At 42.4% G+C, this 17,218-nt stretch overlaps 1 protein-coding gene across 1 annotated transcript in view; it reads left to right on the forward strand.

The window, feature by feature from the left end:
- The window catches only part of ubr1 (ubiquitin protein ligase E3 component n-recognin 1), a 113,020-nt gene that overhangs the window by 54,759 nt on the left and 41,043 nt on the right, over positions 1-17,218 (forward strand). Inside the window, exons 13-19 of the mRNA XM_086002354.1 lie at positions 1,157-1,256; positions 3,854-3,982; positions 6,967-7,159; positions 9,300-9,361; positions 10,205-10,315; positions 11,780-11,845; positions 15,528-15,629. Coding sequence (XP_085858480.1) covers positions 1,157-1,256; positions 3,854-3,982; positions 6,967-7,159; positions 9,300-9,361; positions 10,205-10,315; positions 11,780-11,845; positions 15,528-15,629 — 763 coding nt within the window. The remainder of the gene's footprint in view (positions 1-1,156; positions 1,257-3,853; positions 3,983-6,966; positions 7,160-9,299; positions 9,362-10,204; positions 10,316-11,779; positions 11,846-15,527; positions 15,630-17,218) is intronic.

Raw genomic sequence — 17,218 nt, forward strand, 5'->3', positions numbered from 1 at the left:
GCCCACAGTGTGTCTTTTTGCTAACATTAAAACTGCACCATTGTGGAGTCCTTCCATTACCACAGGACTCATCATGGGCTTCTGATTGTGATTGCCCATTATGGGCAGTTTGAACTGACAGCTCGAGTCCAGTAGGGACTGGGCTTAGACAGCCTAAACATATTTCCACACAGGACCCTACACCTAACAGAGAGAGGGGGGATTTTTCTACCCATCAGTTTGAACTGGATTCAAACCCAGTTTCTCTAGGTGAAAGGTCAATTCCCCAATCTGTGCCCAAAATCATTCATATATAATAAAAAAATTGAAAGTCAGTGTAGCTTCAAGATGGGTTGAAAACAGTTCAGTTGAAGTGGGCCCAGTTACTTTGCAGGTCCATGCAGTATCTTGCACTGCAGCGTGGCAGAATGTGGGTTTGCCCGATTTCGAGGGGTAAATCATTGACCTGGTCAACTCCGGCTGGTCTTGCACACCATTCTTGAGAGGGCTCTTCTGCAGTGATGTAACCTTCTGACAAATGTCAGCCATGTTACCAAGATATTATGGCTGTCATTCTCGATTTCAGTGTACCATGCATGCATTGTAATAATCCCTGCGGGTTGAAAAGAAAATAATAAATCCACTGGGGAATTCAGAAGAAACTTCTTTACTCAGAGTGGTTAGAATATGGACTCGCTACCACCTAGTACAAAAGCAAAATATTGTGGTGCTGGAAATCTGAAATAATAACAGATAATGCTGGAAATACTCAGCAGGTCAGGCAGTACCTATGCAAAGAGAAACGTTAACTTTGTTTCTCTCTCCACAAATGCTACCTGGCCTGCTGAGTATTTCCAGCATTTTCAGTTTTGATTTTGCTACCACATAGTGGTTGAGGTGAATATCACAGATGCATTTAAGGGGATGCTAGATAAACACAATGGAGAAAGGAATAAAAGGTTATGCTGATGGGATGCGATGAATAGGGACGGGAGGAGGCTCGTGTGGAGCATAAGCACTGGCATGGACAAGTTGGGCCGAATGGCCTGTTTCTGTGCTGTGCATTCTTATGTAATACTATGTAAAAAAAAAAAAAAGTACTCTATTTTTCCCTCCCTATTTAGCATAATTTCTCCTCCACAGTATGTGATTTTACTTCTTTTCCTCCCCTTTGCAGGTATGTTTTGATCAGTAAACCACCTCTGTGGACAGACAGGCAGAGAGAACATTTCCTTGAAGGTTTTAAAACTTTTTTGAGGCTTTTAAAATCTATGCAGGTAAGTAACAGTAAAAATCAAATGTGTCATTCTCTGTGTTGTAAAGTTTAAGAAGTTGTTAATGGCACTGTGAGAAGAAGTGCTTTTCAATGTAAACAGTTCCCTCTAAATAGTTTAGCGAGGTCAGGGGGTAGATGTTAAATGTTTCTCATTCCTGTTGCAAGGAATTTCCTTCCTGCTCCAAAAGTCTGTTAAAAGCTGCAAGAACTTGGTTAGCTGGAGAATGCAGCTAATTATTTTGGGGTGGGTTGGTGGGATTTAAAATTCTCATTCTTGTTTTCAAATCCCTCCTTGGCCTCGCCCCTCCTTATCTCTAACGTCTTCCATCCCTACAACCCTCCGAGATCTCTGCGCTCCTCCAATTCTGGCCTCTTGTGCATCCCTGATTTTAATCGCTCCACCATTGGCAATGTGCCTTCAGCTGCCTGGGCCCTAAGCTTTGGAATTCCCTCCCTAAACCTCTGCCTCTCTACCGCTCTCTCCTACTTTAAGACACTCCTTAAAACCTACCTCACCTGTCCTAATGTTACATGGCTCGGTGCCAAATTTAGTTTAATAACGTTCCTGTGAAGCACCATGGGACGTTTTATTATGTTAAAGACGCTGTATAAATGCAAATTATTGTTTTTCGGGGGCGGGGGGAGGGGAGCAGGAGAAAGATATGGGGCTGGATTTTCATTGGGCCGTGGAGTCGGGATTGGAGGCATGTGGGAGTTTAAAATCCCGAAATCGGGGGCCCCGACCCCTTCCCGCCCCCATGCCAGTTTCAAAGGAGGCGGGTACCTGCCCCGCACTGGGACCCGCTTCCCCAAGGCGGGAAGGGGATTAGTGCTAGTTAACTGCCTGTTAACAGGTAGTTAACAGGCAGTTTTTAGCCTAATCCCTATTTTCATTGTTGAAATTTGGGATTCCCGACGGCGCCAAACCACGCCAAGTTAGCGAGGCGGGCCGTCGGGATGAAGGGCTTGGAGGGGTCGAGATGTCCGGTGTTCAGGTGAGTGATGAGTGCATGAGTGCAGAGGTAAGTGTGTTTGGTCTGTGTAAAGTGTTTAAAGAAGTTCTACTAACCTTTACTTACCTTTACAACCTTCCTTCCTTCAGGTCTCGGGAGTCCCTCATCTCACCGGCACAGAAAGCAGAATGGCCGCCAGCTGTCAAAATCTGCAGTCTCTGCTTTCTGTTCTGGGGAGATCTCTAAATCATCCTGAGAAGAAGGAATTAACCTGGAGTACAGATTGTCAGTGTTTGACAGCTTCAAACAGCTGTCGAACGCAAAGGTCTTGACAGATGAAATATCAATCTGACGTCACCTGTTGCTGGGTGGCCCTTAATTGGCCTGCTGAGCCCGCTGGGCAGGCTCAACCAGGTCAATCAAGTCAAAATCACGTGGGTTGGCTAGAACTCAGTGGAGGCGGGACTACAACCCCGAAAGTTGTAGTCCCACCTCCTACCCGACGACTCAATGAAAATCCAGCCCACGGAGTGTTTGAGCAGTACTGAGGATACGTGTTCTTGAAGCCTTCAACACTAACAACTTATAACTGGCCTAGGCCCGGGAACATTTACCAATAAATGCACATATTAACTTTTTCACATTTTGTTTTAGTGCACAGGATATTTCTGTAACTGAAGCTGATGTAGCAGCACAAAATACTTTTGTTGGAGCCCTGTCACTGAACTCCTCCAGTGTTATGTGCTGACAATGGCCTGAGTTTAGTTTTCCTTCACAGTGTTCTATCTTCTTACCCATCCCTCTTGAAGATTTTGACTTATGCTGGGTTGCCCTTTCTTGAGTGTTGGGAGCCCTCTCTGGTGCATCACTCAAGTGGGTGTTCTTGTGAGCCTATATTAGTGTGTCTTGGCAAGCTATCATGAAGATGGAGGGTAGGGTTGGAGTCAAATGGTGCTCACCTGGTGTCCATAGATACACTTTTTGGAAATAACTCAAGACTGCACTATTAAGGTTCTTAATGATGGTCAAAACACCTTTTCCTTCTTGTACCTTGGTACAGAAGAGGCATTCGCACAATAACTACAATTGGGATTATTTTTAGCATCTGTGAGATCAGCCAACAAAATACTCCCGAGCGAGTAGGCACCTCTGGGATTCAAACCCAGGATCTCCTGATACACTTTTTGGCAGGGGCCACTGAAGTGATACTCAGTGCTCCACTGCTGCCACAGGTGAGATCAGGTACATCTCTCGGCACTCTAGTATTTTCCACAAAAATGACGACTTGTGTTATTTTGTCAATGATCGAGAACAAAAACTGATGGAGTTGATGAATGAAGTGTTCATAAACACAAAGCCTATCGAGTGCAGTTTTAACTCTAACTGATTAAAAATATAAATACAACCACTCATTTACAAGAGCACCAAAATCCTAGTAGTAACCGTTGAATATTTATTGTGACCAGCGCGATTCAAGGTTCGGAGTGGACAAATTGCCATTTCTGCTCGTCAGTGAAACACATCAATTTGCTCTGCTTAGTGATTCTCTTGATTTAATGCAATAACTAGAAGGTTGCATTTTGTTGAAGGGATTGTTTTTTTTTGGAAGGAGTGTTAAACAGTTCATTTTGTGCATTGCTTGCAGAACATGGAGCCAGTGAACCGACAGATTGGGCAGCACCTTGAGATAGAACCTGAATGGGAGCCAGCATTCACTATCCAGATGCTTCTAAAATGCATTCTGTCCATGATTCAGGAATGGTGTGCATCTGATGTAAGTACTGATAGTTAATACTTTTCTTTGAGTAAATCAGCTGTGCAGCTTACCATATATCCCATGGCACAGCAACTGAAAGATAAAGAAATATATCCTGTTCATCTTAACGCTGGACAGGCTCAGTGCTTCTGTATCAACTCTGTGTTGGTCGCTGAACAAATATAGATGAGCAAGATTGCTCAAAAGACATAAAATGCAGGCTCAAAGCTCCATCTCTCGCAGTAAAGCTTAATCAATTAGTAGCAGTGCGCTGAACCCTGAGATTAGATTAAATAGAGGATAATAGACAACTGGCAGTGATTACAAGACAAAAATCTAATCAAGGCGGTCCAGAGAACATAAACTGTAAAACACAGCTCAAACCATAATTATATGGTCCTTGAAATGGGGGGCCTGACTGTAGAGTTTGCCTTGCTCTTTAAACTGGTCTGGTTAGCTGTGCTATTCAAGAAGACCATGTGTAGCAAGTCAGTCATGGTATAAATGGACAGTATCACAGTGGTCGGCTTTATAAGTAGGGTTGGTACTCTGTTCTGCCCTGTGCTGTTCTGTGCCCTCACACGGTGCAAAGTTGACATTGGTGTTCACACACTTACAAAACTGGCTGAGGGACAGAAAGCAGAGAGTAGTAGTGAACTGTTTTTCAGTCTGGAGGGAGGTACACAGTGGTGTTCCCCAGGGGTCACTATTAGGACCACTGCTCTTTTTGATGTATATTAATGACCTGGATTTGGGTATAGGTGACATAATTTCAAAGTTTGCAGATGACACAAAACTAGGAAATGTAGTAAACAGTGACGATGATGGTAACAGACTTCAGGAGGACATAGACTGGTGAAATGGGTAGGCATATGGCAGATGCAATTTAACGCAGAGAAGTGTGAAGTGATACATTTTGGTAAGAAGAATGAGGAGAGACAATAGGAACTAATTGTTCCTGTACCACCATTAAAATTGTACCAGAGAGACCCGGGGGTGTATGTACACAAATCTTTGAAGGTGGCTGGACAAGTTGAGAAGGCTGTTAAAAAGCATACGGGATCCTTGGCTTTATTAATAGAGGAATAGAGTACAAAACCAAGGAAGTTATGCTAAACTTTTAAAAAACACTGGTTAGGCCTCAGCTGGAGTATTGTATTCAATTCTGGGCACCACACTTTAGGAAGGATGTCAAGGTGCAGAAGAGATTGACCAGAATTGTACCAGGGATGAGGGTCTTTAGTTATGTGGAGAGACTGAAGAAGCTGGGATTGTTCTCCTTAGAGCAGAGAAGGCAAAGAGGAGATTTGATAGAGGTGTTCAAAATGTCAGGGGCTTTAAGCCACGTTTTGCAGCCTCTCCACCAGTCTCTGAAGAATGCAACTAAACAAAAGTCTATAGCCCAAGGAGTCAGGCTAAGTCTGGAGTAGGATTTTGCAAGAAGATGGCTACTGTGTTACTTTCACGCCCATCAAAATTATGGGAGTAAATACAGTAGATAGGGAGAAACTGTTTCCAGTGGCAGGAGGGTTGTTAACCAGAGGACACAAAATTAAGGTGATTGGCAAAAGAACCAGAGGCAACAGGAGGAACCTTTTCTTTTTATGCAGCAAGTTGTTGTGATCTGGAATGCACTGCCTGAAAGGGTGGCGGAAGCAGATTCAATAGTAACTTTCAAAAGAGAATTGGATAAATACTTGACGAGAAGAAAATTACAGGGCTATGAGGAAAGGGCAGGGGCCTAGTTGGATAGCTCTACCAAAGAATCAGCAGAGGCACGATGGACCGAATGGCCTCCTGTGCTGTATCATTCTATTAAAGCTAATAATTTCTTGGCCCATATTTTGGTACAAAAGGACAGCATGTTTTGGCATATTGCTTGACTACTTCAGTTGCTTTAGATAAAGATACAAGCTTTACTTTTCTCAGGAATCCACAGTGCTCAGATTTTACCTGAAACCTCGAATTTTCTCACGCTCTCATCTCCATCATCACAAAACTCCCCTGGCCCTTTTCCCCCAATGCATTGACTTCAAGGTCCTCAAATCCTTGTTGTTAAATCCTTCCATAGTCTAGACCCACCTTATCTCCAGGTGTATGCCCCAGACTATGCTCGCTTTGCTACTTATTTTTCCTTCAAAAGTGTTTTTACAAACCATCTCCTCGACGGTCCATTTGGGTCCTCTAATGAATCTTGCTCCTTCTCCCTGTAAAGCAATTTGAGACATTCCCCTACCCCAGGCTCTATAACAATGTGATCATCTTCTATTAAATTAAACTATCACTTGGTAGTGTGGCCCAAACACAACCCAGTAGAGAAAATAATGATGCTTTATTTTAATATCTGGACTTTGTATGGCTAGAAAAGGTGATACTGCTGTTTAGTATGTCAGAGTGTCAGCCATGGCTCAGTGGTAGCACTCTCCCCTCTGAGTCAGAAGATTGTGGGTTCAAGTCTCACTCTGGAGACTGGAGCACAAAATCTAGGCTGACACTCCAGTGCAGTGCTGAGGGAGCGCTGCACTGTCGGAGGTGCCGTCTTTCGGATGAGACATTAAACAGAGATCTTTCAGGTGGACGTAAAATATTCCATGGCACTATTTTGAAGAAGAGCAGGGGAGTTCTCCCCGGTGTCCTGGCCAATATTTATCCCTCAACCAACATCAGTAAAACAGATTACCTGATGCTTGCTGTGCACAAATTGGCTGCTGCGTTTCATGCATTACAACTGTGACTACACTTCAAAAAAAGTACTTCATTGGCTGGTTTGGGATGTCCTGAAGTTGTAAAAGGTGCTATATAAATGCAACTTTCTTTTAGTAAGGAGCCCCCTCTTGAAATGATGAATGTATTTACAGCTGCAGTTCAGTGACTCCCTCTGATTCTACCAGTTTAAAGAATTAGTCTTCTAATAATTGGTTTATTTTCTTCATGAAAGGAATTTGCATTTATTTTCAACGTTAATTGTTTTTTTAAAGAAAATGTTTTATGTATACATGCAGGAGCAAGTTCTTCTTCGAGCTTACAAGGAGTGCCATCGTGTTTTGTCCCAGTGTTCCAATGAGTGCAATCAACGCAATGCACGGAAGCAGCCCTTCACTCTGACCATGTGTGGTCACTCCATCAGCTTGAAACGCTATTTGGTGTCTCGAGAGTCTGTCAGCATCCACCTTCCCCTATCCAGACTCCTTGCAGGTTGGTTTCAGGAAATTGTCTTACTGGCATCATAAAAGAGAATGACTTGAGTGCAAGTTTGAAGTATCCTGGACAATAGTGATGTGGTAGCAGGGAGTGAGGGAAACCATCTCGTTCCCAGAGTTACATGGACTAAAGCACGGTGTACTTCTGTAGAGCACAAACCTTTAACCTGGGCTCTGATCAGTCGTGCGGAAGCTGGCATGAATTTTTTTGCTCGGTTAGTTAATACTCTAGTAAAAGTGAGTTATGTAGATCAGTTTAACAGGACAACCAATACAGTGGCACCAATAATTTTAAGTATTACAGTATGAAATAAAGAATAGATTTGCCTTTCTAATCTAGGCTATATTAACTTAAAAATCCTGCAGCACATCTTCAACACCCAGTCCCAACTAAAGGCTGGAAAAAAACTGAATTTAAGATGGCCACCACAAATCACATGACATCAACTACCAATGAGATTACAGCATATATCCCAAGGCAGGAAACAAACAACCAATCACAATACTTCTTACTAAACATAAAGAATAATCACCACACAGTACAACTAGCTACACACAATAACAAGGCAATAAGTACAAAAGATGGTTATTACTCCAGTGTTGAAACTGTTTGTTCCTATTCTGACCTTCCCCCTTAAGGCAGTTCTTCCTATACCCCCCAACTTCATGCGGTATTCACACGACCACGACATCATCCACCCTCGGCTAATCAGTGTCACTGTCGTTCATTTAACCCGTATATGGACATGCTTCCATTTTGTTTCTCCCTGACTCTCTTCAGCAGTTTTCCAGCAGAGACAACTTAAAGCAAACTGCAGTAGGACAGTTTAGGATTACAGTTACAGCACTAATACAGCAGCCTATCGAGTGCCAAGATGCAAGTGTGTACCATATGGGGCCCTTTTCTGACACTGGGAGTGTTTTCCCCCAATGGGCAGCTACACATCAACTAACGACATACTGACCTGCCAATACCTGATGCCCTGACTTTTGAAAATTGCCAGCTGAAGGTGGTTCCCAGAAATATCTTCCCCTACCCAGTTCTTTCTTTAATGTTAAGTGTGCTATCAATAACCACTTCAGCATTCCCTGGAGCAGGACCCCTGGTTGATTTTCTTTTCCCTAACCCAAAGGCATTTAGGCCAGTTATACCCCACCGCTGTATCTTGGCTGAGAGCTAACTCCGCACAGACCAGAAACTAGACTTGGCACTTCTTAACCTGCGTGGCTCATACTATCTTTACCAACTGGGCTTGGGAAGGAAGTGAAGGAAGACTTAACTCTTGATTTGAAAATGTAACCGAGAATGAACTGAGTGACATTCTAGAACAATTCTTGCACGTTGGGTATAAAACTACAGATCAGCATGGATAGGCTGCTTTTTAAATGCAAGGTCTAGGACCAGTGAGTGCCTTTATGTGTTTTTAATAATAAAATTCATTTATCCTTGGATGTTCTGGGTACATATAGTAAGCAAATGTGTAAGTAATGCACGTAAAAGGAATCTCGGTAACGTTGAGTGCATGGGGGTAATTACAAGGCAGCAACCTAATCCAGGGTTTCAGATGATGCCAAACCAAGATTAGATTACTGCCTTGTAAACGCTCTAGGATAGCTGCTATTTTTGTAATGTGTACTTTTAGTTTTAAGGAGCAGTTTTTATTTTGTTCTCAACAGTTGTTGGCTATGTTCTGTACTAAATCATGGCAACATTCACACTCTTACGTTCAGTACATCATAATAATACCTAGAAATTCACAATATGGGCAGTTTCGTCACTGGGATTTTAGTCAAGTGTAATGGTGGGCATGTGGCATTCATTAAGCCCCTTAAACTGTGGGGAAAATGCACCAGATTCTAGATTTTGCCCCTCCAAACTTGTGTTTGGAGAGAATACTTTCAGCCTTAAAGCTCCTGGTTTTTACAGGCTTGTAACTGCTGGAAGTGGTAGTGCTGGTATTAATTAACCATGTATACTGGGTATTATTGAAACAGTTGTTTGGTCAAACTAAAATCTACATTCGAGTTGACCTGGCAGGTTTTCCTAGGGTACCAAGGTAAACTTATAATTTTGCTGACTTGTGTTGTCCATAACAATTACTCTTTAGATTCTTACACATTACTTTGTATTTTAGGTTTACATGTACACCTAAGCAAGAGTGGAGCAATAGACAAGTTAGAAGAGTTTGTGCCTTCAGTAAGTAAAGGGCAATAAAAAGTTTCCTCTTCTCTATTTAAAATCCTTCTCTTCAAAGTCTGCACGTCCTCCATACTGTACTTTATTTTGCAATGCTATTTATGCTGCATGCCAAGAGATTTGCTACTAGGTTATTGAAAATACATTTTAATTTTACCCAACTTGTTGCTGCACTGGCAGCTTTTGTTTTTAAATGCATCATTTAATTTTTTTTTTGCATTCCAAAGACTTAGCCCATAATGGGAAAGATTTCAAGAGATTTAATATAACAGTGAAATCTCCAGCTTGCTCACATGCAACCCCATTGATGAATGGCCTCCTTCTGTGCTCTGATTCTATGATACATGTCTGATTAAACTTATTACATGTCTGCAAAAGTTCTACATTTAACGATTAAAATTTTGGATTTGGAGTAAGTTTAATTTTGAAAGTCTTGCCTAAAATATAAAGGCCCACAGTTTTTGTCTCTCTTTCCCCGCCCCCCCCCCCCCTTTGTAACTTCACTCTCTATAGAAACTGAACTTGCGCAAGCAAATCTTTGTGCCATGATCTCAAAGTTTCTAGATTTGCATAAAAGATTACATCTAGTATGTTTTGAGAGTTTATATTTACATTTTCCAAATCCTTGCTTTGAGCAAGGAAGGTACAGTATTCATTAAAAGTGGAAAAAATGCAGCCAGCTTAAATCTAGAGGAATTTAAATGTAAGCATCGCTGATGTTACCTCTGTTGGTGTTAGTTGGGCAATTAGAATATCAAAATGGTGTCACATTCAGCAGCTATTATATCTTGAAGCATGTTCTTGGGCTATGCTAACCACATACTAATGTGCCAATTATTACAGTCAGAGTTTCAAGTAGAAAAATTGATGGACTACCCATTGCGCTGCTTAGTGCTGATGTCTCAGGTCTCGGCTGATATGTGGAGAAGAAATGGATTTTCCTTAGTAAATCAGGTATTCTGGAAGTGTTGACTTGATGTTTGCATGTGAGAAAATCTTTATTGACCATTTCTTGTGGTGAGCCCTATTTGCGCAAGAAACTACAAGGCAGTAAGGGCACTGTGAAGTGGCCAAACATGGGTTCATGTTCAATATCCCTCACCCTGCTCTGAACCTGATCACTGCAGTGTTTGAGGAGTTTCCAAATGGAACCCAGTCACTTTGCAGACAAGGAATGGAAAGAACAAAAGAGGGGAGAGTCACCACAATTCAGTCTTGAGGTTAGTTTGAGATGCGCAGTCATGGTAACCTTGAGAATCAGGAGCCCAAAAAGGGCCCCCCTTTTTATAAATAAAAAAAAAAACACCAACCAGCTTATTTCCAAGTGGAACTTATTTAACTTGCAATGATTCTTTTTGATTTTCATTTGGAGGAATTTGAAATTAATACAAAGTCTAACCGGAAACAGATTTTGTGTAGCTCTTTTTTGTTAAGTGAAATCTATTTCAATCTTGAAAAATACTTAGTTACAAAATGGATGTAACCAGATTGTGGATTGGTTCTGACGAAGGGTTATCGGACCTGAAACGTTAACCCTACCTTCCCCTCCCCACAGCTGCTGCCTGACCTGCTGAGTGCTTTTAGCATTTTCTGTTTTTATTTCAGATTTCCAAGGCCCTAAGCTCTGGAATTCCCTACCTAAACCGCGCCGCGCCTCTCTCCTCCTTTAAGACACTCTTTAAAACCTACACCTTTGACCAAGCTTTTGGTATCTGCCCTAATTTATCCTTATGTAGCTCGGTGTCATATTTTGTTTGATAATACTCCTATGAAGCGCCTTGGGATGTTTTACTACGTTAAAGGCGCTATATAAATACAAGTTGTTTTTGAATGAGGCTTATACCTGCATTCATTTACCCTTGGGGTGTTGCTCAAAGGCTATCTGGTAATGGGCCCACTTTTGATGTGATGGTTTGATCTGGTTCCCGTTAACTGACCATATTAATCTACAATCCCCAATCTCTTGATTGATTGGCCTAAAAAAAACTGCTGTTGGCGCCGATACTTTTCCAGGCAGAGATTCGGGGACTGTTTGAGGCAAATTTGGATCAGGGAGTTGTTAAAAGTGGGATGTTTGTGGGTCCAGCCCAAAATGGGCAAATAATCTTATTTAACCCTAAACGGTACATAATGGAATAAAACTTAAAATAGAATCTGGATTTATTAAATCTATTTGATAGTGTAAGGTTAATACAGTAATAAAGTTGCATCGGATTGCTGCACAAGTCATTCATAAAGATGTCTCGTAATTTGATCTTTTACCCGAAATTCCACCGATTTCTGCAGTTGATTAAAATTCATCGGTATCATGTAGTTCTGATGGATTCACTTGATTTGGTTTTCGTTGCTGTTAAAATGTACGCAAGAATTAACCGAGAAAGAGGTGGTAACCGTGATTTTCCTTTATTTTTCTTTAAGGTGTTTTGTTACCGAAATGTAAAATGGAGGGAAGAGATGTTTGACAAAGACATAATCATGTTACAGGTATGGTTCGTCGCATTTAAAACCTAATCGTGAAAATTCACATTTATTCAACAGTAATTGCCAAGTTGAGCAAACACCAGTTCAAAGTAGCTTAGTATTACATTTCAGAAATACATCAATTCAGTCCCAGGGATGTCTGGCACCATTGACGGACTCAATTTTCTTTTCATTTATTGGCTAAACCATTAAATGGGACGGCCAGGCACTGGAGCATTTGACCACACAAAATGGAAAAAGGGATCAGTGTGCCTCCTGACAGAATGGCATTGATGGTTGATGCAAACAGAACATAGAATGATACAGCAAAGGAGGCCATCGGCCCATTGCGCCTGTGCCGGTTCCCCATAGCCCTGCAGTTTTTTCCCCTTCAAGTATTTAGCCAATTCCCTTTTGAAAATTACTATTAGATCATCTTTCACCGCCCTTTCAGGCAGTGAGTCCCAAATTGTAACGGCTCGCCTGCATTGTCTTGGCTGCTTTTTTAAAAATTTGTTCAGAGGATGTGGGTGTCGCTGACTAGGCCAGCATTTATTGCCCATCCCTAGTTGCCCTTGAGAAGGTGGTGAGCCGCCGCCTTGAACTGCTGCAGTCTGTGATACTTCTTTTGTAGCGGTTTGTTACAACTGCGTGGCTTGCTCGGCCAGAGGACAGTTAAGAGTCAAACACATTGCTGTGGGTCTGGAGTCGCATATAGGCCAGACCAGGTAAAGACGGCAGATTTCCTTTGCTAAAGGACATTATTGAACCAGATGGGCTTTTACTTTTTATTCCAGATTAATTTAATTAACAAATTAAATTCCCCAGCTGCTGTGGAGGGATTTTGAACTCATATTTCTCTGGATCATTAGTCCAGGTCTCTGGATCACTAGTCAAGTAACATAACCACTATGCTACCATACCCCTATTGCTAAAGCAGGATACTTGGGCAGGGATGTCGAGTTAATTTCAGAAAAGTTATTTTAATATATTAAAAAACTTTCCCGTTTTCACCATCCTGCTTAATCACATGAGCACTCCACTTTGGTACGATTTTCTTATGGTGGAGCCTGGAATCAACCTGTTTACTTTTATGGGTAAACTACTTATTTTTCTTATGTATGAGTGCTCACATTGCAACCACTTTCCATGCTAGGGATCCTCAGCAGAAACTGTTGTGTTGCAAGAGGATCTTTAGTCTAGGAAGTAATGTGTACGTACCCCTTACCTCTGGTTTTCCTCTATTATATTTAGAATTGGAGTTACAAGGTTTCAAAAGGGAGCCTGGTTTATATTCATTTTAATGGGGAATGTGGGTTAGGTGCTGTGAATGAAGAGGATTTTTTGTTCCATGTTTGCACGCAGGTATTGAAAGCGCGGTTGGAGGCTTCCCGCAGGTGTAAGCCCCCGACCTGCACTTACCTAGCGCGCCGGCCGTTGTGCTGTGGGCCCGCGTGGGATTCCGATCCTGGGCCTGCTCCAACTGCCGGCGTGCAGTGCTTGCGTATCCCAGGGGCGCAGTTAGTTCGAAGCGTCCCCTGGGATCACGTGGGCCATGGAGAGCCAATCGTAGCAGGGAATCTGTATTCATAGATTTGACAGGAAGACCTGTCAAATCTATGAATACAATTCAGCCCCAAAACATCATTAAAACTTCAAATACATTTTTTTTAAATCACATTTTTAAAACAACTATAAATTACATAAAATAACTATTTTAAACAATAATTAAAATTTTTGAAAAAATCAATTACAGTTTCTAACGGGGCTAAAAATAAACTTGCCTTTCTTTAAAGTATTAAAAAATAATAAACCTGTGGGGGAAAAAATGTTTTAATTTAACTTAATTCACCACTTACCTTGTTAAAAGCAGGCCTTGCGACTGCTTTTTACAAGCGTAGCTCCTGGAGACTTACTCTCCCAGAGAAACCTGCAAAAAAAAACGGAAGTTCCAGGCGTACGCGCTGCCTCTCCGGCGCGCATGTTCGACCACTGAACCCCTTCCTTTTAAGGGAACGGAAGTTCCAGTTTCCCACGTATGCGCAGTGCATGCACGAAACTGGCACTTTCGTTGGGCCTACGCGTGAGTACCCAGCGCGTACTCACCCGTGGGGACCCGAAGTTCTGGCCCATATATGTATTTTATTTTTTATTAAATCAGATTGTATAGTGTAAGATTTCTTGCTCATAATCCATGGTGATAATTGCTAAACTTGCAGAGAATCTTGGTTAGACCACACTTAGAGTACTGTGCACAGTTCTGGTCTCCATATTATAAAAAGGATATGGAGGCACTGGAGAAGATACCAGAACTGAGAAGTTATACCTATCCGGAATGAATGAACAGGCTGGGGCTCTTTTCTCTAGAAAAGAGAAGGCTGAGGGGGTGACCTGATAAAGGTTTTTAAAATTATGAAAGGGTTTGACAGGGTAGATGTAGAGAAGATGTTTCCACTTGTGGGGAACACCAAAGCTAGAGGCCATAAATATAAGATGATCACTAATAAACTCAATAGGGAATTCAGAAGAAACTTCTTTATCCAGAGAGAGGTGAGAATGTGGAACTCGCTACCACAAGGAGTGGTTGAAGCGAATAGCATAGATTCATTTAAGGGGAAACTAGATAAACGTGTGAGGGAGAAAGGAATAGAGGGATATGTTGATAGGATGGGAGGAGGCTCGTGAGGCACATGAACATGGCCCAGTTGGGCCGAATGGACTGTGTCTGTGCTATAAACTCTATGTAAAATGGGTGAAGAAAATGGCCCGAGCGCAGACTGTAAAACTGTTAACAAAGCAAGCTTTATCCATTTCTGTGTCATGGAGTGGACACAATGTTGTCGAAACCCTTTGTTAATTATCTTAAGGTTTTGACTCCAGTAAAGGGGATATGCACAGGTATCCCCCTGGGTCTTTGTAATTGGGAGAATTTTTTAAAGGATGCAAGTACATTCCACTAAAAAGTAGTCTTCAAAAACTGCATTTAAAAAAACTACTTTATACATGTAAACACGTTGGCATTTATAGAATTGGATGAGGAATGATTTTGGGGTTGAGTTATATTCATTTAAAGCATCTGTTTGCTTCAGCGTAGTAGACTAAGGAAGTTGTTGAGCTGCTCCTTTTGTATTACATACGGCACAGAAACAGGCCATTTGGCTCGACCAGTTTATGCTCCACACGAGCCTCCTCCCGTCTTTCCTCATCTAAATCTATCAGCGTAACCCTCTATTCCCTTTTTTCTCAGATGCTTGCCTAGCCTCCACTTAAATGCATCTATACTATTCGCTTCAACCACTCCGTGGTAGCGAGTTCCATATTGTCACCACTCTTTGGGTAAAGAAGTTTCTTCTGAATTCCCTATTGAGATTGTGAAAGTGCAGCATAACTTCGGAATCTGTTCCCAGTCTGACTCCAGAACGGGGTTCTCGCACCACTTGGATTTGATGCTATGTGGAATGGAATTCCAGTGCGGCAGGTTTTAAAAAGTGTTCTTGTTGGACTTCCTACCACTTTATAAACTGAGCCAGAGATTATTTGTCAACGTTTTTGAGAAAGCGTAATTCTACCCACTCTCTCAAAATGTGCAATTCGTAACCAGGCAATGTAACGGAATTGCCAGCTGACAAAGGCAATCTGCTCCTACTCTGCAGCTGACATAGTTACTGTTTGTGGCACAGGAGTTAAAATTGCCTTTGTGTTACAGATCGCCGCCTCTATCATGGATCCAAATCGGTTCCTAATGTTTGTACTCAACAGGTTTGAACTGTTTGAAGTCTTTTCTAAGCCTCCAGTTCCAAGAAATAAGGTAAGATCCAAGTGTCCTATTTTATGGCTGTAGATCAGGTCTAGCTTCAGATCAGGTCTTCACAAAGGTGTTAACTTTAGTTTCTTGGTCTTTGTGGCCAAGGATTTTACTAAGTTTGCTTGTTCGATATCCATGTATATCGGTGCTAATCACTGGCCACAATCCCAACCAATATCTTGCTTGAGTATCACTTTCAGGAAAGCTGCGACACACTACATGATAGAATGTGGGTCTGTGCCTGTACAGTAATTTCAGTCATTACCACCAAGTGAAGGCCAGGCATTTCCCAAGCGTATACATTGGCAGCCACAAAGAAGAAACCAAATTATAGGATCATTGCCATTTATAGGGCCCTTTCACTTGCTGTGTGAAAAGTGCAATGACCCAGACCACCTTTAAGCTCTCTTGCTGCTGCCTTTATTTTATGTTTATTCATTCATGGGATGTGGGTGTCACTGGCAAGACTAGCATTTATTGCCCAGCCTTGAAAAGGTGGTGGTGAGCCGCCGCATTGAACCGCTGCAGTTCGTGTGGTGAAGGTGCTCCCACAGTGTTATTAGGTAGGGAGTTCCAGGATTTTGACCCAGTGGCAATGAAGGAACGGCAAAATATTTCCAAATCAGGATGGTGTGTGACTTGGAGGTGGTGGTGTTCCCATGCGCCTGCTGCCCTTGTCCTTCTAGGTGGTAGAGGTCACGGATTTGGGAGGTGCTGCCGAAGAAGCCTTGGTGAGTTGCTGCAGTGCATCTTGTAGATGGTACACACTGCAGCCGCAGTACGCCGGTGGTGGAGGGAGTGAATGTTTAAGGTGGTGAATGGGGTGCCAAACAAGCGGGCTGCTTTGTCCTGGATGGTGTCGAGCTTCTTGAGTGTTGTTGGAGCTGCACTCATCCAGGCAAGTGGAGAGTATTCTATCACACTCCTGACTTTTGCCTTGTAGATGGTGGAAAGGCTTTGGGGAGTCAGGAGGTAAGACACTCGCCACAGAATACCCAGCCTCTGACCTGCTCTTGTTGCCACAGTATTTATGTGGCTGGTCCAGTTAAGTCTCTGGTCAATGGTGACCCCCAGGATGTTGATGGTGGGGGAATTGATGATGGTAATGCTTTTGAATGCCATGGGAATCTAATTAGACTCTTGTTGGAGATGGTCATTGCCTGGCACTTGTGTGGCGCGAATGTTACTTGCCACTTATCAGCCCAAGCCTGGATGTTATCCAAGTCTTGCCGCATGCGGGAATGGACTGCTTCATTATCTGAGGAATTGCGAACGGAACTGAACACTATGCAATCATCAGCGAACATCCTCACTTCTGACTTTATGATGGAGGGAAGGTCATTGGTGAAGCAGCTGAAGATGGTTGGACCTAGGACGCTACAGTGAGGAACTCCTGCAGCTATGCCCCGGTGATGATTTACCTCCAAAAACCATCTTCCTTTGTGCTAGGTATGACGAGGATAGGAAGAAAGCAAAGACTGACTCATAGTTCAGTCAACATCCAGCTGAAAAAGACTGAGTGGATGACCGGCTCAGTTTAAAGGAGGAAGTTGGTTCCAATCTGATCTCCAAAGCAGTAATGCCCCAAATGA

The sequence above is a fragment of the Somniosus microcephalus genome, chromosome 12, assembly GCF_052327205.1.
Source record: "Somniosus microcephalus isolate GS21.2 chromosome 12, FLI_Smic_1.0, whole genome shotgun sequence".
In the NCBI taxonomy this organism is placed as follows: domain Eukaryota; kingdom Metazoa; phylum Chordata; class Chondrichthyes; order Squaliformes; family Somniosidae; genus Somniosus; species Somniosus microcephalus.